Source organism: Neolamprologus multifasciatus, chromosome 18 (assembly GCF_963576455.1).
Source record: "Neolamprologus multifasciatus chromosome 18, fNeoMul1.2, whole genome shotgun sequence".
NCBI classification, from domain to species: Eukaryota; Metazoa; Chordata; class Actinopteri; order Cichliformes; family Cichlidae; genus Neolamprologus; species Neolamprologus multifasciatus.
Window position 1 is genome coordinate 31,713,651 of NC_140456.1, and position 22,696 is coordinate 31,736,346.

Here is a 22,696-nt window from a genome sequence, read left to right on the forward strand (position 1 = left end):
AGTGAGGAAGGAACTTAAGAGAGCTGTGCATAAACAAATCCCAGCAAAGCACAACGACCTGAAGCGATGTTGTAAAGAAGAGTGTGAAAAAGATTCTCCCGCTTGGGGTGTACTTAGTTTTGTCAAATGACTGCAAAAACTCCTATGAACACTTTCTCTGTCACATAATTAATAATTAATTAAGTAATTAATTCAGTGTCTAAGTGGTTTGTCTGCTCGGAGATTAGCTGCCCACATCTCTTCAATAGGTTTGTAGGCTGCTGTGTTGCACTGACAGAGAGGTAGAAACTGTTTGTAGTGTGATGAAGTAAGCATGTTTCAATTATTGAAAAAAAAAAAGACTTCAATTCTGAACTGAACAACTGCAGAGGTTTCTCGGATGAGAGGTGAAATGATAAAGCTTTCAACCCCAAGAATATTATCCCAGCTGTTGGAGCATGGTAGTGGTAGCATCATGTTCAGGGGCTGTTTTGTACCAGTGGCACAAGTACACAGAACAGAGTGGATGTAGTTGTGAATGAGGCAGACTCACAGAGAAGCCAGTGGTGAAATGGATGAAATGCATCCAATTATAATTCTGCCAAACGCCTTTACAGCTTTTGATTAGTACTAAAAGTGCCTGGTGGCAGTAAAACTTACTAAGGCATATTTAAACAAACATTAGATATGCTATATGCAGGATTCTGACCATGTATGTGCAATTTTAACCCCATTTTTTATTTCAAAACCCCCACAATAAAGTAAATACCAGAATCTGCACCAGATTCTTGAGTCTTTTTATCTAATTTAGATTCAAAGCAAGAAGAGACAAAATACAGTGACCTGCTACTTAGTTTGCAGTTAAAGGTATTCATGGCACAGAAGGTGAAAAAGTAAAATGGACCTAGAAATGAGTCAGGCTTGCTGCTGTCCTTTGTCTTGTTCAGGCTCCACTGATCTGTCATCCCACGCATAGGACCTGACCAAGAGAAAGAGCCGGACAGACAGAGGCAAAGAAAATTGGCAAATGGAGAAAGGACAGTGGGGACCGAGAGTCAAAGAGAGAAGCAAAATGAACAGACGACGAGGAGCAGGAAGAAATAAAGCAGTGGGACAGAACGTAAACAAACAAATGGGCCGAACAAATGTCAACCAATGCAAATAAAATCAGCATCTAACTCTACCTGCATTTTATTTTGGTGCATGGAGTAACAAAAACTGAATACAAAGATATATATGCAACAAAAAATGTACAAAAGCCTCAAACACCACACAGTAATGGTTTTTGACAGGATACTTTGAAAATGGATGTTTTTTTCTTCACTGTTTCCTTTGTCCATGATTCCTGTGCAATTGATGCATGATAATAAACTTACTTTATAATCCCCACAACAGAGAAGATTGCAAAATGCAAATTTGCTCAGTAAAGTGGCTGCAGGTTAACCAACTAGAGATTTCAGCTTTTCTTTCAAAGGAAAAACATTCCTCTTTGCATTTTAACAAGCAACAAATCCTGAATGAGGTACAGTAACCTCAACTTATGGTATAAATCGGTAACTTTGGTACATAGGTCAAAAGCTTCAAACTTTTTAACGCCTACATTTTACATTTAATTCACATATGGTAGAGCAGGTCATCTACTAATTGGTAGACTGATGGTTTGATCCCTGGCTGCTTCAGTCAGCATGCCAAATATCCTTGGGCAAGATATTAACCACAAAGTTGCTCTCTGCTGTATCCATCGGAGTGTGAGGGTGTGTGGATGTGTGGATGTTAGATAAAAAGCAGTTACATAAAAAAAGCACAGAAAAAAGTGCTTGTGTGAATGGATGTGAAGGGGTGAATGATGCAATGTGATTAGTGAGAGCTTGATTTGTCAATCACACACCATTAGCCAATGAGCATACCCTGCATAAACCTCCTTTCTGACAATTTGAATGACCAGATTTTAGAAAATGTTCTGGATGACTGAGCCCAAAATTAATCACCAGTGTTTACAGAGGTTTTCTCCTGTGACTGTAGGCAGAGTGATAAAATTACTATCTACTGCATGACTTTCAGTCCATTCACCCTCACCAGACAGGTAGTCAGAGCTGAAGGCAGGCTGTCCTGGTGGGTCTTGACGTCCTCCTGATGACATCATTGATGACATCATCCCCGGACCTGAGGAAATAAAGAGCATTATCACTGTCATCTTCAACTGAATATATAAGAATATAACGACTGTCTCTTTAGTTTTCCAGTTTTAGATTTGCAAAGCGTATCTGTGTATGAAGAACCTTTGTTACAGCTTCATGTTTTTCATTACACTGAACAGGAGATATATTTATTTTTCTTTGTTTTACTTTTGCACCAGTTGTAGTTTCCCATTGTCCCTATCATACAGAGCGCTCCACATGGAGAGCGAGACAGTGCACCTCAGTCAGTCTGTATGTAGCTCTGCTCTGTCAGATGTCTGCCCATCAAACGGGTGCTGCTTCCCAAATCCTGCCTCCACATGCTGTGTGTGTCTTTGCCCTATCATTTGACAGTGAAGCAAGCAGACACAACACACTGCTGAAGGGACTATCACCATGGTTACGCAAGGAGACGATGACAGCATCTGCGGTTCCCCTGGCAACACAACCTGTCAACAGGCGTGTCTTAGAGGATCGATGCATGTTCCCAACAGCTGAGGCACACGCCAGGACTGAACTAACACACTCACAAGCGCATATACAAGACAGAAACATCACCACTATTACAAACACATGGGACACGAAGAGCCAGACTTTCTTAGCTCCTTCGAGTGCAGCAAAAGGAAAGAAGCTGAAAGGGTAATATAATCTGTTAAGTGAAATAAATGGAGGATTTGCATCCATTAATTCCCCTTAGCAGCCGAAAATAAAACTAGCTTAACATAATCATTTTGTCATCTTGACAATGAACCACGAGCATTAACTAAATAATACAATATTTACTCTACCAGTGGCCATTACATCATTAACTCCAAGTCTGACTTGCACAGTTATTTTACTGACAATCACAAAACCATGTTGAACAAATAAAACCAGCTGTCACTTAGAATTCTATATAAATATTACAAAATAAATCACCATATGGTTTCAATGAGATCTACTATGGTGGTGGATTCTAACATATAGTGCATATAATATATAATACAGTCAACTAATGCATAACTGAGGCTTTCCATTTACAAAGGTCTGCCAAAGAAGAGAGGATGAACTGAGGGGCTGCACCAAGAACCCAGAATAAGATAAGTATTATTTGGAACATGCAAAGGTACTTGAGTGCAATCCAAAATAAAAATAGCTGAAGCTGAGAGAAGCTGAAATAAAATGAACTGTGATCTTTGCTTCTTGCACAAACAGCACAGATTCTAATATGTATCTGTCCGTGGTCCTGAAATACACACATAAAAACTGGCACTGCAGGTGAAAACCAAAACTGACTGAAGCTGCACGTCACAAATGGCTGCTTTGTGCCGAAAGTAAAACATATTGATGCTTTGTATACCTGAATGCACATGCATTGGTTTTGACTGAAAAGCTGTTTTTTTGTTTTCAGATGTACTGAGGGGAAACAGGGACGCATACTTTTGGCTCTGGCCCAGTAGCACTGTAATGGTGGATACTGTGAATAATTAACAAGTGTGCATTAAAGGGAAGCTTTGGTCCACTGGATGAGTGTGTCTCTGAGAGCCAGTGTTCCTTTGTGTCTGCAACCATTTTTGGAGTATAGAGCAGCACACACATAAACACACACAGAAGCACAACTGCAGAGTCATTCTAGACTCAACGTCACAGCATTTTTTTTTCTTTTTCTGTCTGGGTTCCCTTTGAGTAGATTTCTCTTCAGCTGCCAGTCTCCCATATTACTATCACACTTTTACTTACTTTTGTATTTGTGTTATTACGAAGTTACTTAATGTGAATCGCTTTAAAGAGAAAGATGGACCTATTAGATGATCCACATCTCAGTGATAATTCTGAGCAAATCTGACATGTTCACCGCTTAGAAAACGAAGCTACATTTCCAACAAAGGAACTTCCTTAAACTTTCTATGAACCTATGCTTTGCCACTGCATGAACCAGCTGATCCGAGCAGTTGGCAAAACTGCCCATAAGAAAATAAATAACTACACATAATAAAATTTTAAGGAAATCTGTTTATGTTTTGTGTCTAGTGAAAAAAAGCAAGTATATTAGAAGAACAGATTTCTGCTATTCAGAGTCACCAGATATCTATGTCAGTGACTTTAACACGCACTACAGATCCTCTGGATAATATAACCAACGTGAACAAGCTAAATGTGTCTTGTCTAGTCATTTTGTGTTTATATTAAATATTAAATCTAGAGACCTAGTTCACAATATCATCAGGAAAGTGGTGAGTGAAGCAGGAAGCCAAGGAAACAAAAGACTTCTGTACAACTGGAAGTCCAGAAGAGCCCCTCCTGCTGGCCATTAGAAAAATTGCAGGTTTAAGGCGCTTCTGCATTGTTCATCCATCTTTTATATACAGACTATGTTAACAAGTTTAGTTGCTGTTAAGCTTTCCTCAGAATCACTGATAAAAAAATACATACCAAATCAATGAAAGGTAACTTTATTTGTTTTTATTTCCTTTTTCATACAGTATAAGATGCACATGCACATGTTTACAGTACATCGATAGAAAAAAATTGAAGCATTTGTCACCGAGAAGCTGTGGGTGCTACACAGATATAAGGTGCATGCAGCCGATAGACTTATGTGAGTAAATGATAAATATGTTTTATTGTTTTATGTCTGAAAAGTTTCACTGTTCTTCCCTCCTCTTGTATCCCCTACTTCTAAGACACAGACACACACACGCACAGCAGCAGCAGCAGCAGCATGTGCGTGCAAGCACAGTCAGAGGCCAGACAGCCCTCTGAGGAAAGCAGCCAGTATCAAGCCTCAAGGTCAAACACCTCCTTTTTTTCAAACATTATTTTTATGTCATTTCTGCATCACTGGACTGGAAGTCCTTTAAAATTTTCTACCAGCAGAAACAAGCCAAAAACATAGCAGCAGGGAACCACCACTAAAATAGCCCTCACTGCATAGTTTGAAGGAATCCAGTTTGATGGGCTTCCCACTGTGCTGTACACAGGCTTATTGCACCACAGTGCCTCGCACTTATTTAAACTATCTTTAGCTGTTATGGAGGGAAGGAAATCGCTTTAAAAGCCAGGTTAAAGTCACAGTCCAACTGATAAAAAATGCACTACTCTGGATAGGGATGGGTATCGAAAACCGGTTCTTGTTGAGAACCGTTTCCCACTGTTTCAATTCCTTGGAATTGTTTGCCATTTTTGCAAACGATTCCCTTATCGATTCCAGTCGCCCCGAATGACGTCACCACGTTGCGGAGCGTCATTTACCTGGCAGGAAACACGGCGCGTAAGCGGCTCAAACGCTCAAAAGTTTGGTTATACTTTACGAGAACGGATGACAACAGGGCAACTTGCAATACTTCCAAAGTAGATATTTCATTTAAGGGAGGAAACACTACGAATATGCAAAAGCATTTGCTCACAAAACACGCGATGACCTTAAATGAATGTCGTGTTTTTAATTCCGCTCCGGGCTCGTGAATCTCAACCCAGCAGCAGCGGTAACGTTTGCACGTCCTCTCCCGTTAATGCAGCAGGTAAATAATCAACTAACAGTGCATATTATGTTAGTGCGATCTGCCTTATTACAAACCTGCCATTACTGTGCATTTAGATGACCATGATGAGAGAGACAGAGTCTGGCTCAGATGCTGGCAGTTGTCGCTGCAGTCTACCGTAGCGTCTCCTTTCAGGCCAGGATAGACGAATGTCACCGAGCAGTGACTCAGTTTGTGGTCAAAGGTTTGCACCCATTTGCCACAGCAGATGATTTTCAGTAAGTGAATGTGTTTAATTGTAGGCAGGGACATTACTGGATATTCTTGTGTAATTGCTACTGAATAATTTATGTTATACTTTGTTATTGCTACAGAAGAATATTTATTTTATTATTTTACATTTACAATTTTTTTTCCTGGGGACCCTGTGACACCCCATTGAAGAGCTGTAGGCTGTGGATCTCTTAAGATCTCACTGTTGGTTTTGTAAGGCCATGTTACTCCTAAATTTCTATCTTGTTCAAAGAGAAGACATAAAACAAAGTTCTAAGCTAATCGGACTTAATGTTCTCCTTTTTTAAAAAAAAGAATCGATAAGAGAATCGATAAAGAATCGAATCGTTAAACAGAATCGAAAATGGAATCGGAATCGTGAAAATCTTATCAATACCCATCCCTAACTCTGGAACATATGCAAATCAGATGGCATATACCAATATAACAGACAGATGACATACATATTCATGTGAGAGATTGATATAACAGGTGAGGCTAAGATTCAAGACTTTTATACAAAAACAACCTCTCAAAATAATTGTACTGCAGTGTAAATGAGGCAGTTAGTGTGATAATGACTTTAGATGACAGTCACCAATATCACGCTTCTATGCCTGATTTGTAATAAAGCATTTGTTGCAGCTCAGTTGCAATGCTTTTAGATCAGCTGGATTAGGAGATCTCAATGCCAGTTCACGTCAGCTTTCTTTTGACTTTCATTTAAGCTGTCTAGGTCTACCTAAAGGTGCAGTGCATCTGCATACCACATTGCAACCCAAATTTCCAGTTCTTTAAAAGGATTAACATTAACATTGTTCAGGTCCTATAAAAGCAAAGATGTGAACATCTCTGGAATACCACTTTAAGGTTGTTGAGAAGGAAGCCACAACTCAAACATTTCTTCTGCAATGTCATAGTGCATATAGTGCTGCCTGCTGTGCAGTGCCTCTGGGGTGGTTTGGGCTTTGTTAAGTGCATTTTTTCCCACCGTGGACCGTATCTTACAGGGGTGAAGGTAACAATCCACCAATACTGAACTGAAATGCACTTCCGCTCTATTCAAGAGTAACGATTCCAGATAATTGCATCCAGGCTGAGGGCAATCCTGCTGCTGTATTTATAGACATCTCACGGGTCAGTTTAGGAAGTTTAGTATGAAAGTCGTCCTGAACAAGAATCACTCAGAGAGCACTAACCTCCAACAAAGCAGATCACTCTCTGGACAGTATTTACTGGATAGTAATTATTTAAGAGAATATTAATGCATTTTGTTTATTGATTTTGTTTTCTTTGTTCTTTTTAAATTTACTTTAAAAAGTTTATAGTGAATTAGGAATAACTCGTTTAGGGCCAACTTAAAGGAAAGGCAAAAATGTAAACGTGAGGTCAGAGGTCAAATGTTTGAATACAAACTATATACATGTGATATTTAGAATCCTTATATACGAGTACAGTATCATTTCCTAAATGTTGTCAATACAAGCAAATGTGTGTTAGTCTTGAAAAAGCTGTTGTCTAATTTACTCTGAGTCCTCTGCTGCATTTGTCTCTCTCACTGGTTGGTACTCCTGCCACCTCTGTGCACTGCTTTGTGTTTTACTTTATTTGTAGGTTCAAATAAAAGATCATTTGATATTACTGCCAGCTTCAACACCTGAGTGTTCCCTGACCTGTGACATAAAATGAAAAGATAAGATTAGCCTTGAGCAAACTCTTAATCTGACTCATTTTTCAAATTTGTTTTGAAATGCAGTCAAATGCTTTCAAAGGGGCCCGGCTATTATAGAAGGGAGCTTAGAACTAGGTGAGATGTGCAAATCACAAGGGAGTATAGCTGGGACAGTATTTTACCCCCAAAATTGAGAGATATTTTACCATCATCTTGCCGATGTTATCATGCTGTCTTTGGCCTGTTTCTGCTACCTGCCACTAGTTTGTGGAGCTAATACTGTCACGCATATGCTGCTAATATTCGCTCCATACCAAGGACGGAAGAGGTTAGAGTCAAGCTGCTGCAGCACATTCTCAGTCACAGCTGTCACTATGCCTGGAGAGACACAAGCACTTAAGAGTCGAGTTTAAAGTTTAAAGGGGCGGACAAGAAAGCCAAGAAGGCAATGGATAGCAGTGGGATGTAAAAGAGAGGAGAGAGAAATGGTAATGGAGGCAGTGAGCTATTAGAGGTTGTAAAGCACAAACATTTTTAAACTGAAGGATCAATTGTAATTTAATTATAAATGTATTATTGTTTGTTATTGTTTAGTGTTGATGTGAATAAATATAAATAAACATGATGATGAAGATAAGCGACAGCTTGCCTGCCCAAGTTGAAAACACAGGTTAGATTTATTGTAATGGCAGGTGTTTCCTTCTGTAAAGATGGCAAAAGCCTTCTAAAAGTACTGAGTGGTAGTGATTTTACAGGATGACATGAAATAGCATTGCATTTCCTTAAATTCATATTCTCTGGCTAGTGTTTATCTGCTGTGTGTACGTGTTTAAGTCAAATAAAGCAGCATGCCTGAGGATGTATGGTGCATGAAGGACTAAGTTTCAGGCCTCTATATTATATAAGTCACAAACCTTTAAAGAATTGCAAACAGCTTTATTTTGAAATAAGACACTGGACTTAGTTTTTGGCAAGAACTGCACAAAAACAAATGTGCTAAGGACCCTTTTGACTGCATGCCCTGTGTCTTGGTCTGCTGAACCTCAAGCAAGGTAAACGGAGCGAAGGACAGAGGCTGGGAAAGAATGCCCTCAGGGGAACTTCATTACATAACCTCTGTAATGAATTAAAAGATGAACTAGTGGTTGAGACTGATGCGGCCGAAAGACATGAGGAGGTGAGAAGATTCTGAAGAGCAGCCAATGCAGCTCAGACCCCCGCTGAACACTCTCTCATCAAACCCCCGCTGAACACCACCATAGATTAGCGGCCGGTGAGTGCTTATAATGCATAAGAAGGGTCACATGGGACATCAACTCTCCCATGTGGCCAAAATGTTGCACCTTTACTTTAATGATTGCCTGGTGCAAAAATTTAATGTTTCCATGGTCAGTGCCCTGGATGGTCAACACCTGCTGACATCACTCATAAGACCAATTCTGTCACTCTCTCCCTTTTGGGTAATCACATGGAGCAGAATAGTTTCTACATGTTCAAAGCACCTCTCATTCTGGATCACCCCGGCTATGTTTACACAACCCCTGCATTGATTGGAACAAACACTGGATATCCAGCTGGTTCCCAGCTGGATGCATCTCTGGCTGCTCCGAGACTGCAGACAGCTGCAACGGTTCCTGGGATTCACTAATTTTTACCATCGCTTCATCTGGGAATTCAGTCTCGTCTTGCCTCTGACCCAACTAACCTCTCCCAAAGTTCCCTTTCAGTGGTGTCACCCAGTCAAAGCTGCATTCAAACTTCTTGTTGCAGTCTCTCTCTTGCAGAACAGAACGACGACGTCCTCACATTGGAGGAGTTGATAGTCATAGTCTGGATGGATCACAAGAATCTAGCCTACCTACAGACAGCTGAACAGCTTAATGCCTGACAAGCCAGGTGGGCCCTGTTTTTTACCCATTTCCACTTTTCCATAACTTACAGACCCAGTTCCCACAACATCACGCACACACATACATATACTGATACTGATAAGCACTCACCGACGCATCACCCTCTCTACCCCAGATCCAACGCCACCTCCAACGCTTACCTCCCCTCTGATGTGGACATTGGGTCAGTTGGAGGCGCAGTCGAAAGATTGCAGCAGTCCCAGATCAGATGTACACACTGGAACTCTTTCCCATGTTGCCTGTCTGTGTTTATTGTGCTATGGTGTGTTGATATCTGTGAATTCCTGTATTATCCTTTTGTGTTACACATTTCGATGTTTTTTTTCCTCGCTACCTAGCCTGACCTGTCTCCCCAATGTGATGTTTGTGTATTGTATGTACGGTCGGCAAGGTCTGTCATCTCGGTTGTGGGCAAAAGACCTGCAACTGACAAATAAAAGCTATCTCATCTCATCTCATCTCATCAAGCACGATGCTCTGTCACAGCAATACTCCAGCTCTGAGGACACGACCGGAGAAATGACTATCTTGCTTCCCTTTTATAGGAGATTGAGTCCGCTATCCTGGAGGCCCAACAGTCTGAACTCAACCCAGGTAACGGCCCGCCTAGCCGGCTCTTCATTTCTGCTTCTGTATAATCTCAGGTATGCCACTGGGCACATATAACTAAATTTACATGGCATCCTGGCATCCACTAGACCTTCACCTTCCTATAGCATCTCTTTTGGTGGCCTACACTGATAAAGGATGCTAGAGAATATTTCTCTTCCTGTTCTATCTGTGTTCAGAATAAGTCTTCCAGCTTTCCTCCTGCAGGTCTGCTCAGGCCCTTTCCAACTCCTGGACAACCCTGGTCCCACATCACTCTCAACTGTGTGACTGGTCTGACCCCTTCCAGTTGAAACACGGTAATACTCACCATAGTAAATCGCTTTTCAAAAGATGCACACTTTGGTGCTGTGAGATCATTATTCTATGTAGCTTAGTTTCCCTTATATTTTTAGGTTAAAGAACACGACCATCTTTGTAATATGTTAGACAAATATTCCAGTATATCTTTGGGGATTAAAAGAATGTGACCATCTTTGGGTTCTGTTAGACAGGTGGGCGCCACCATTTATCTGCTGTGAATGTTTTACACTGTTTTCTTGTCATGTCAGACTGCTTAAATCATTTCTGAGAATGTTGTGTGCCAAGGACCTTGTGCCGATAATAGCAGAAACAGACCACATTCTATGCCCCCACCGTTGTAGAGGGCAGAAAGACAGGGAGCCCGAGGTCATAACTTAGGCGCCATGATAGATAAGAGACTGTGATTGTTTAGGTTTACGACCAGGTGGGGGCTAGTAGAAAGTATAAAAAGCTGTGTAACACATCACCATTTTGAGACTTGCTGTGACCCTCTCATGCATCTCTCCCCATCCGGATGGTTTATGCTCATTGTGTGAAAATTGTATGGAAATAAAGGATTGTTGATTGAGCATTTATACACCGAGTATTGTCCTTCCTTCAGCCCAAAGATTCAAAGAATTGGGAGATTTCAACAGTGCCCAACCCAAACCTTCCGCAGCACTGGACATGGTTCAGCTCCTCACAGACCGCATTTTCTGCCTCCACAGGATCTTTCTTGACATTGTCTCCGATCGCGGCCCCCAGGTCTAGAAAGAGATCTGTTCGGCAATTGGCATGAAGGTCAGTTTGTCATCTGGTTTTCATCCCCAGACCAATGGTCAAGCTGAACAAAACAATCAGGAGCTGGAATCTGCACTCCATGCATTGTCTCCACCAATAACCACGTGGACCATACAGCTTGCCTGGGTGGAATACACTCATAATTGCATGACCTCTTCAGCAACTGGCCTGTTCCCTTTTGAGGCCTCCTTGGGCTACCAATCCCCGCTCTTTCCGGGAATAGAAGGTAAGCACTCCATCTGCCCCATCTGTTTAGCATCATTTGTGCAGGCGACGCCGTATCTGGGAGACCACGCAAGCGACCTTCCTCCAGAAGGAATCAGACTCCTATACTCCTAGGCAGAAGGTCTGGCTCCTGACTAGGGCCCTATTCAAGCAGAATCTAAGAAACTGTCCACAAATTTTAGTGGTTCCATATGAAATTGAGGCCAGATTGAGGTTAACCCCGTCTCTGCTTGCGTGAAGTCTCTGCCCCCGCAACATACACATCGAGAATGCTTTCCATGTTTCCGAGCTAAAACCATATCTCGCCAGTCTTCAGTGTAAGGAACAGTCATGGGACAAGGAGGGGGTCCTCCCTGGCTCGTTGGCTTGTTTGTTGTCTTCTCTTTTCTTCTCTTTTTCTCTCTTCCCTCCTTCGCCTTGCTCTTTGTTTATTTTGTTCTCCCCACCTGGGTGGTACTCACTGCGAGCTCCTCACTGCGGGACCTCCCTGGATTTTTCCCTCACTGTGGAAAGCCTGAGTTTCTGTGAGTGATTGTTCTGTGAAGAGTGTTTGATGACTGGATGTTTGTTACCTCTCCCTGGATCCCTGGAGTCCCGTTCCTCACCAGCACCATTGTATATAGCAGTTTGTAATTGCACTGTAAATAAGCACACCTAACTGTGATAACCTTGAGACCCGCATTTAAGTCCTCACCTTGTGCCTATGGTGCTCAAGTTAGTGACTATTTTGTTGGTTTTAGCTTTTTCATGGGTTGACCAATATTAATATTTTGAATATTACTCCTTGCACCACAGCGCTTTAAGATTACTAAGTTTTGAAATCTTCTTGGCTATGTTTTACTGCTGTCAGAGACAAAATTTAGCAGTACAAAGAAGAAGGGGCAACAGATGACAGAAACCAAGCAGATGGTGCCGGGGAAAATGGGAGATGTGTTGAATTAACTGTTGTTAATATAAAAAGATTAACAACAGACAAATGAACCAGAAATCACATGAATGACACAGAGCAAAAGAATGGTCTAACAGAAGTTCTACTTTCCTCTGTAGAACTCACACTCTAGGTGCTCTGTAATAATAGACGAAGCCCATAGTTAATAATGAGCATAATCAATTTAAAAAACCTAACAGGATTAAAACTTTGGGAGGACTAAGTCCACTGTCCTATTAAAGTTGTGGCAGTGGTCTCAAATTTGCTTAGCGAGAACAGAAAGCAAACCTAGAATTTGTGGTCCATTAGTCAATAAATAAATACAATAAAATGTTTGGCTGTTGAAGCTTTATTAATCTAACAACAAGCTAAATATCCACTTTGGAGATGCAGTTAAAAAAATGCATTATGTGTGCATTTATTGCCCTGAAAGTTTTTACACATTTTTTATTTTAATGTTTTTTGACTCTGCCATAGTAGCTTTGAATGATTGATGGTTCAAAGTAATCCTTATTTATTTCATGTTGGGCCCTAGTGCAGCCTTTCAGTTCAACCTCAGTCTGAAACACGTTGTTTTAACTCCCCAACTCCACTAGCTAAGACAGAGGTTCCCGAAGTGTGGAGCCCACACACACACACAAAAAGAACGCTTGGACACTGCTAGCATAATGGACAGATTTTTGACGGAGCTCCCACACAAACGCAAAGCAGGAGATGAAGCATCGGCAAATATGTTTCCAAACCAACCTCCTTCCAAGCCAAAGACAAGAAAATATGGTGAAGCATATCTTCCCTTTGGCTTCACCTGCACAAGTGCCAAGGTACCGGTAGGTCTCTGTGATAGAATTCGTTTTCCCTGCGTCGGGAGCACGTGCTGGGCTCTTCAAATCACAGACAAACAGTATCCCACAGCTGTTTATGTTTTTAAACCCATTTTGCACAGAGAGGCATTTTTGAAAAATGTATTGACAGCAATGTTGAATATTATTACACAGGAAAAAAAACAACTACACGTAAAATAATTACACCGTGACGCCTCTGTCTTTGTAAATGGAGGGACAGTAACTGCGTGTGTATGTGAGCATGTAAAAATAGATATTATTAAGATAATATTAAGATATTAAGATTAACAGTATTTTGTAAATGGTAAATGGCCTGTAATTGTATAGCGCTTTACTAGTCTTTACGCTTTACAAAGCGTTTTACACATCCAGTCATCCACCCATTCACACACTGGTGATGGCAGCTGTATTGTAGCCACAGCAACCCTGGGGCGCACTGACAGAGGCGAGGCTGCCGGACACTGGCGCCACCAGTGACCACCACCAGTAGGCAACGGGTGAAGTGTCTTGCCCAAGGACACAACGACCGAGACTGTCCAAACCGGGGCTCGAACCAGCAACCTTCCGATTACAAGGCGACCTCCCAACTCTTGAGCCACGATCACCCACTCTGTCTCTCTCTGTAATTGTAGAAATTCATCTCATGTAAACAATAACGTGGCGCACAGCGTGACGTGAATAAAGGCACAATCCTTTTAACGTTGTGTGACGAACTCTGTATTCCTCGTCCACACGTAAACGCAAAAATGGAGTTTTAAAAAAATCGCCGTTTTCGTTTATTCAAAACGCTGTTTACTGGTGGATGAAAACGCATAGAATCAGCTGCGTTTTCAAAAATACCATATAGGTGTGGACGTAGCGTAAAAGAATTGGTAGTTTATTTCATTGCTACGTGTAATTTAGTTTGTTAGGCCCCCTAACAAAAAAGGTTTGGGAACCACTGAGCTAAGATAAGCTAAGCTTCTTCTGACTGGGTGGGGCTTCTGTGCTCACAGCTAGCGATGTGTGCCTTGGAGCAGGGGTGGATCTAGAGAAATTTTCTTAGGGTGGCAGAGAAATCAAATGGGGTGGCAAAATCAAAGCCTTTTTTTTTTTCAAACACATATGCAGGTGGAAAATAACTTAATTATTTTCTGTAGCCCACATAATTAAACATGTTAGTTTCACATAAAATCCACATAAAACAACTGAATTTTGATTCTATTTACTGTATAGCCTGTATAATAAATAAATATGTAGCCCAATAAGTTTAAAATCCAGAAAGCTACACAACATGGGGCGGTATTGTTCAAAATGTGCTCTGGCACAATCATAGGCATGGCTTGCTGCTGAAAACAAGAGAAAAGCCGGTCCTGCTATGGGCTGAACCATTTGTTAAGTGGAGGGGGGTAACACTATACAATAAATTCATTTGTAGAATTTATATTCACTGTTAACTGTAACTGCACTCAAAGTGTTAATGGTATCTTATTTTAACCCTTTAAGCCCTACCATAGAACCAAGTCCGCCAGAGCTTATATTATATTTTTACATGCTGCAGAGCCATTTTTGGGAGCTATACATCAATACAACCATTATAGCCCAAATGTTAATAATATGTCTGCATTAAGTGCATAGTAATTACATAAATTGCAAAAAAGTGCAATAAACTACAAAAACATTGAAAATCATTTTTGTTTTTTTAACATATATTTCTGGTTAGAGAAATTTAAGAGGCTTATCCCTCAAAACTGAAAATACAAAAAAGTTGCACAAAATAGTTTCTTGTACCCTGTCACGGCTCTGACAGGGTACAAGATGACAACTTTGGAATTCTACTAGAAACAGTCGATCATATTTGTTTGTCAAAGCTGAATTCAGGGCAAACTATGCTAAATTAGCATTTTTAGCTAACAGCTACAATAAGCATAAAAGTTACTGTACGGCTATCATTTGTTAACATGACGCTTGTTCTTATACATGTAATACATTTATTACCAACCTGAGAGTTTATCCGCTGGTCATTTGACATGATGAATGACTTCTGAAGTCTTAATTGAGCTCAAGACGCTGTAGATTCCCGTCAGTAACACTTTCGGTCCGCTAGTAAAACGTAGTTCTATTAATCTGAGTTCGATTACTCTTGAACCGGAACCGGATGTAAGTCCCAAAAAACCGAATTGTAGAACTGAAACTGAATGGTAAGAAGTGAATCTGAAATTATTCGAGAGCTAAATTCTTAAAGGATAAAATACAGTTTCAAAGCGAATGAATTCATTTTCAAAATATAAAATTAAATTTCAATTTAGTGATGATCATTTTCAAACCAATAAATTGCATTTCAAATTAGGCTAATTCATATTCAGTTTTTAAAAGCATTTATTCAAGTTACAATTCAGATTCAATTCAGTTTCTGATGGCACAGATTTCTGCCCATAGGGATGCCCCCTCTCACTGACTTCTTTACAAGCCAAAAGTAGATGGAAAAATGATCTTTTAGCCTTCTTTACCCAAATGTGGTGACATTCACCAGTTTAGTCAATACTAGTGAAAATTAAAGTGCAATCTTTTTTTGGGTACTGTGGCAGGGGTGTGGTCTTTGGATCTGTTGTGGTGGAGAGGTGGTACGGTAAGCTCACGGGGCGATGCCAGGTGCGGTGGCGCGTGCCTGTAATCTAAGCTACTGGGAGGCTGAGGCTGGAGGATCATTTGAGCGCAGGAGCTCTTTGCTGCAGCGGGCTATGTCGATCGGGTGTCCGCACTAAGTTTGGCATCGACGCCGAACTTAGTGCGCATAGTCCGCCCCATGAGCTTACCGTATCACCCCTCCATTGCAGCAGAGACAGAGACCACTCCCCTGCCACAGGTACATATAGCCAAAACCTTTCTTGTGAAGTTACTGCTGCCACAAGGAGAGATACAGAAACTTTTTTCAATATCTTATGTTTTTCACTTTTTTTTGTCTAATTAAGCTCTTTATTTTGAATTTTGTTTTACCTTTCTGAGCTATTTTATTTCTATTATTAAGTTTGCTTGTTATTCCTGTTTTGGTTAATTAATAGTCACCAAAGTTTTGGTGATAAATAAAGCGTATATATTGCTATAGATCTCACTATGCCCCCATGTGTCAGAAAATACCTTGTGGAGTACAATTGAATTATTTTAATTTAGAGCCAAGTTGTAATAAGCAAATTCTACTTTGACTTTTTCTCTTTTATTCATATTTTTTTTTTAATAATTCTTAATATTATTACTATTATTATTGTTAACAGAGCTCAAAGTTTGCAGTAAAAGCCATCTGAGTTTGAAAACTGCTCTGCCTGTCTTGGTGGCTTTAGGATGTCACATTTGCTCAGCTGTCAGTCAATCAGCCATTTCCAGAAGTGCTGTAAAAGCTTCGCTTATGTCATATTCACTTCAACAGATAAGCTGAACTCAGCACACACACATCCCTATTATTGACAGTGACAGCCAAGGTGTGTGCGATGACCTCACTGCTGCCTTTGCTCCTCCACTGTACTGCAGTTGCATATGACCTCAAGGTCCCGTAGCACAACACACACACACATACAAATGCATGCACTCAGGAATGCAAAACGCCTTAAATGCAAACGCACATTCTCACTGGGTGTTTTCTTTTTACACGGGCACACACAAACACACACAATATTCCAAGAAGGTCACTCCTCTCTCCCTCCCCTGTACTGTGATACCACACATACAGTAAAAGCATACTCCTGCAGGGGTGCGTTAGTATGCCTCAACAAACACAGCCACATCCCAGCTTGATAAAAACATGAGTTGACTGCAGTAGCTTCCTTCCATTGTGTTACACCATGAGCCCACAGTAAGGTAAACTTCACTCTGCTGTTAAAGTCACTATACACATTCAGTCCAGTTTAATCCCAAATTGGGCCAGAACACTAAAATTACAATTAATAAATAATTTCAATAAAACACCTCCAAATTGTTCCCCTTTCATTCAGTGTAAAGACGTTTAACTACCAAAGAAATAAAAAAAAGCAACACTACAAAGAAATTTTACTTCCACAGAAAAAAAGACTAAAAAATTACAGAGAAGACATTGACAGCTCATTACTCAGAGTTTGTAATGTTTTTCTATAAAGTGGTTTTAGATATAGAATAGAATAATCCTTTAATTGTCCCACAAGGGGAAATTTGGTTGTAACAGCAGCCAAAAAGACAAATATACAAACAAACAGTACACAGGACACGGAACAGAAACATACACACTTTTTCTTACATTAAGGACAATGGTTACTATAAACAGAGAGAACTGTACAGTTATTAAATTAAATAAAAATAATTACAGGTAAGAGGCAAACCAGGTTGTAGTGCGAATTGGTTAATTAACTAACTTATTGCAGTTACAGCATTGATGTAAACATCTCTGTTTGTTGGGAGCAGTTCAGATTGTACAGTCTGACAGCTGCAGGGAGGAAGGACCTACAGAAACGCTCCTTCGTGCATCTAGGATGCAGCAGTGTGTCACTGAAGGAGCTCTGCAGTTCAGCAACATCTACATGCATGGGGTGGGAGACTGTCCATCAGAGATGTTATTTTGGCCAGAGTCCTTCTGTCTCCCACCACCTGTACTGGGTCCAGGGTGCATCCCAGAACAGAGCTGGCCTTCCTGATGAGTTTATATTTGTGCTTACAAACGATGAAACATACACAATTAGTACAATAACTGTGACAAGATCAGGCCTAAAAGATACATAATAAACTGTTTTTAATCTCTTGTTATTGCTGCATGAAAACAGTCATGGTAAAAAGAATATACAGGTTTTAATTTAAAAAATCACCTTACTTTAAATGCAACATCAGACAAACAACACATGATATATTACATCATGTTTTTATTTACTGAACAAAATGTAGAAGCGGTGTGTAAACTAAGTGTACCCCATGATTCAATAGCTTATTGATCCTCAAGCGAGGATGTTTCTGTATGACTTTCATCACTGTGAAAGTATTTTGTACTTACAGTGGGCTTATGTTGCAGCACAGTGGAGAGGATGCTACTGTAGGTCAGAACATGAAGTAAGGATTATTTTGAACCATGAATCATGCAAAGCTACTTTAGCGTACAGTGCACATGTTGCAGAAGGTCCAGATGACTTCTTTTTACTGTATAACTCCTGATGTGTCAAACGTTAGACTTGAAAGAGTACATATATTAGGGGTGGGTTTTTATAATCAATTTATCGATTAAAATTGATTCTGGCTTGGATAACGTAAAATCGATTCATTAAAATCCTGAATCGATTTTTTAATATAAATTTATTTTGCCCGAAATGCCAGAATCTCTGGTGAAATCTCAAAAAATTTCAACAACCACCAAACAGCTAAGACAGTAAATGAGAGCAGGAACACGGATTCTGCACAAAGACTTAAACACACAGCGCAACCGCGGATCAGAATCAGTTAGATGTCGCCTTTCTCACGGTCGGGGCTGAAAGCCGACAGCTCGCTGATTCTGATCTGTCGGTGCGTCCGCGCTTTGTGTTCACGCCCTTTATGCGCTGATTCTAAAGCTGTTAGTTTGATGTCTCTCCAAACAATATTGACCGAACCAGCCTCAAAAGAAGATCCAAACTACACTTCACATAAACATCGTCATGTATTCACTCTTTTGCTTCGACCACGATGCACAGCTCTCTCTCTCTCTCTCTCTCTCTCTCTCTGTTTTCTGCATTATTCACTTGCTTGTTACGCACAAGTCTACCGTTGTTTACAGCGCTGTCGGCCGACTTTTTTTTTTTTCGTTTTATATACTTCCGAAAATAAAACCTAATTTCTGCCGTTCAATACTGAACAAATTTAAACTTTTTAAAATTATGCAAAATGCAAAACGCTCAGCAGTGTCTCTAATAAAACCGCTGTAACTTCAGAGGTAATGTTCATGTGTTGATTAATGGTTTTCTTTCGTGTTTGATGTACTGCAGAATATTTTTATAAAATCCCAGGCCAGGAAAATTGCCTTCAGGTTTTTCTGTGTTTCTGTGTTTTATCTTCAGCTACTTTGACACAAAGGCCTCTGCTGTGATGCTCACACAGGTGTGAGCATCACAGCAGAGGCCTTTGTGTCAAAGTCTTGCGTGTGTCAGCTTCCTTTTTATAGATACAAAAATATGTAAATGTACTCATCTGAATTATAATATTTCTGACTGTCAAAATTTCCCAGATTCAAATCGAAGTGAATCGAATCGAATCTAATTAAATCGAATCGTGGATCGAATCGATTCTGGACCTTGTGAATCGGAATTGAATCGATTCTAGAAATCAGTGACAATACCCAGCCCTAATATATATGTATAAATCTAGATTTAACAAATGCTGAGAGTACTCCACACTGGGTCATGACTATGCACTGGTAAATTATCATGTGCCTGGTTGAGAGGAGATGACAAGAAATTGGTGTTAAGGCATCATTAATTAAATAATTTAATATAATAATAATTATTATCTTAATTTAATATATTCATTATTTATTTAATTATTTATTATATATGATATTTATTTGTTTGAACTACACTTAATACTCTGTTTTTCTTTCTTAAATTAGAATTCTGATTGTACTGGTCTTGATCTTTCCGCTGCTATGTGTAAAGTGAGATAAGGCCACTCGTGTTCAGTCCACTCTAAAGCAGTAAAGTAGGTGCTGTTTGTGTAAAATGAGGTGTGAGGATGAAAAACGAGGCAGAACTAAAACATGCTGTCCTCAGTGACATTGAGGACACATGAGCACCTGGTTTCATATTCAGCTCATATTACAAAAAGGTGTATTAAAGGCCTTCATCCCAGCTGAGGCCTCAGACATTACAACTTCCACATTAAGAGCACAGCAAAGGAAGAGTAAACGCCTGCTACTACTGAATAACAGAAATCGGAGGACATGGAAAAAACAATGCAGTTAAAAAAGCACTGAAAACAGAAGCTGACTGACAATGTCTGAGACATTGATTGATATTGTGTCTGACGTGTCTTCACCATCCACCTAGAGATGTCAATGTGCCAGTCTAACAAGTCATTATGTAAAAATGATTCACCAAGTTCCTCTTAATACAGAATGTATTTGAACTGCAGTCAAGTTATGTTATTCTCTTAATGTTGACCATGTTAAAGCAGTATTTTATCCTGTATAACATTAAGGCAGCTGTTAGAGTTCATTTTTGTCCATTTGACAGATTGTATATTGGCTCTTTCCTCTTCTCCTATCAGATAAGCACTCCTCCAAACTGGAAGAAGTGCTGATATAAATCCTCCTGGAGAAAAACTTCTAACTTTAAAATCTTCTACTTTTTGGAAATGTAATGCAATGTATTTTCTGGTATACCACTCAAATTACTGACTGGCCTGGCTACTACTGACGATCCAGAATCAGATTTTTTGCCATGTAGGTTTTTAGTCTGATCAACCAAAAAACAACCAAAGTCACTGTATCAGTGCAGACAGATGTTTTTATTCAGTTGTAAAAATTATTGTTAATGAACAGGTCAAAGAGCACAGCTTTCAATGCCCTTTATGAATTATGTTACCGAGTTGCTTTAAGAAAGTAGTCTTTGAATTGTAATTCCAGAGAACTACTACTCTAAATACAAGATTAATTGTGTTTAATATTAAATTGTTTTACTATTGAAACTAGGGCTGGGCGATATGGCCTAAAATCCATATTGCGGTATAATTTAAAGCATGTGCGGTAATGATATATATTGCGATATATTATTTTCTTCTGTATAACGTATTTTCGTACTATAAGGCACACTTAAAATCCTTTAATTTTCTCAAAAATCAACAGTGCACCTAATTTATGAATTCTGGTTGTGCTTACTGACCTCGAACTGATTTTATGTGGTACACGGCGCTCAAAAATCTGTCAAAAATGTTTTAGTATGATTTTGGTAAGCTATGAAGCCGCACCGCTTGATGGATTGTTGGAGGATTACGGCTACCGTAGTCAGGAGCCTCGCAGAGTAATCTGGGTCCAAAACTCCGTCCGCTTCAGGTTCCAAAGTCAAATGAACACTGCGGCATCACTGAGAGTTAAAAACTGTCTAAATTCTTTCATCTTTAATAACATGATCAGAGTTGCTGCTTTACAAGGTGTAACAATTAAGTTTAACATCCAGGAATCCATGAAAACAGAATTTATTAAATTTAATGGAGTTAGAAGTTAGCAGGAAGTTAGCAGGAAGTTAGCTCGCTAGTTTCCACCTAAACATGATATAGCATGTATTGACTGAAAAATTCAAACGTACAGCTCTGCTGTCACTTCCAACACAAATGAAGACATAAAATAAAAAGCAGTGAAGTTTGTAGGGTTGCTGAAGTTGGGCTAGCTGGTATATAATGATGTGCTACGTGATCGCTAGCTACACAGCTATGTTAGCATAACATAAACACAGTGAAGCTGGAGGATGAACGCTAACTTTTTTCCACTCGATACAAGTTAACGGGAGGGTTCCTGATGGTTAGGGACAAATGCAATCGCATAGCAGGATGCTGTAAACGGACCAAACTTCAGTCAGGAGAACAACTGAGATAATCCATCCACAATACGAGGTTAGTCATTAATATACTGCAACAACATGGGAATAGAGCAGCTGCGAGAGAATTCAACATTAATGAATCAATGTTACGGAAGTGGAGGAAGCGCAGTTTCGCTTTTGCGTTTCAATTGAAATGAATTGAAAAAGTTGAATCTCATGCATGGCCAATTCCATCTCAACTCATCACAGTTTTAAGACCTTTTCTGGTCAACCATCTCTAACTTGAATACAGATTTTATGTTCCAGTGACTTCTGCAAAATTTTGGCTTCATATATCAAATGTATCTTTTTCCACAATGGGACAGATATATGACAAATGAAACATGCAGAGAACTTTTATTCACAAAAATGAAGTCAACTAGACTTTCATCCAGCCTATGAATTAAGCAAATACCAAAAAAAGCTAAAATATTAGTAGTGCACTAATTATGCCTGGAAAAACTGCATTAAACATATGCATATTTTTCATTTTTGAGATCAACTCTACTTACCATTTACAGGCCTAACATACATTAAAACATACATTAAATGTAGCTTTTTCACAACTCTTGCAGCATTCATTCTGACAGCACTTGACTAGGCTTGGTTTGTGGGGGTTAGAGTAAGAGTTTTGTATCAGACTACTGATTGTGCAAGGCAAACTAAAATGTTAACAAAATAAACTGCTTATAAATCATCAAACCATGTTGATATCATCAGGGTTAACTCCTGTTAGAGGTAGACTCCATTGTTTCTCATACCTAACAGAGGACAACTCCTCTGGCTGCAAAGGTCAGACTGTATAGATGTCTGTGAAAAGACATCACTTGACTCTGCTAAAGAGAGATACAGTACTGGGTTGGGTGTGGGGGTATGAGCAAGGGGAAGATCGAGTATATGTCCTTTAGTTACCAACATGCCAGACTAGTGCCAGGGTTAGGATTTATGCATTATTTTGGCTCCTTAAAGCTCTGGATTATTGCAAGTAAAACACTAAAAGCCAGAC

The 22,696-nt window shown here is 39.8% G+C and overlaps 1 protein-coding gene across 4 annotated transcripts in view; it reads right to left on the reverse strand.

The window, feature by feature from the left end:
- LOC146498400 (uncharacterized) overlaps nt 1-22,696 on the reverse strand; it is a 122,891-nt gene that overhangs the window by 74,679 nt on the left and 25,516 nt on the right. For 3 of the 4 annotated variants that reach the window (XM_085141212.1, XM_085141210.1, XM_085141208.1), the window contains exons 3-4: nt 2,056-2,142; nt 884-958 (exon numbers count right to left, since the gene is read on the reverse strand). In XM_085141212.1, the coding sequence (XP_084997338.1) occupies nt 884-958; nt 2,056-2,142 (162 nt within the window). The remainder of the gene's footprint in view (nt 1-883; nt 959-2,055; nt 2,143-22,696) is intronic. The other variant, XM_085141209.1, reaches the window with a different exon arrangement.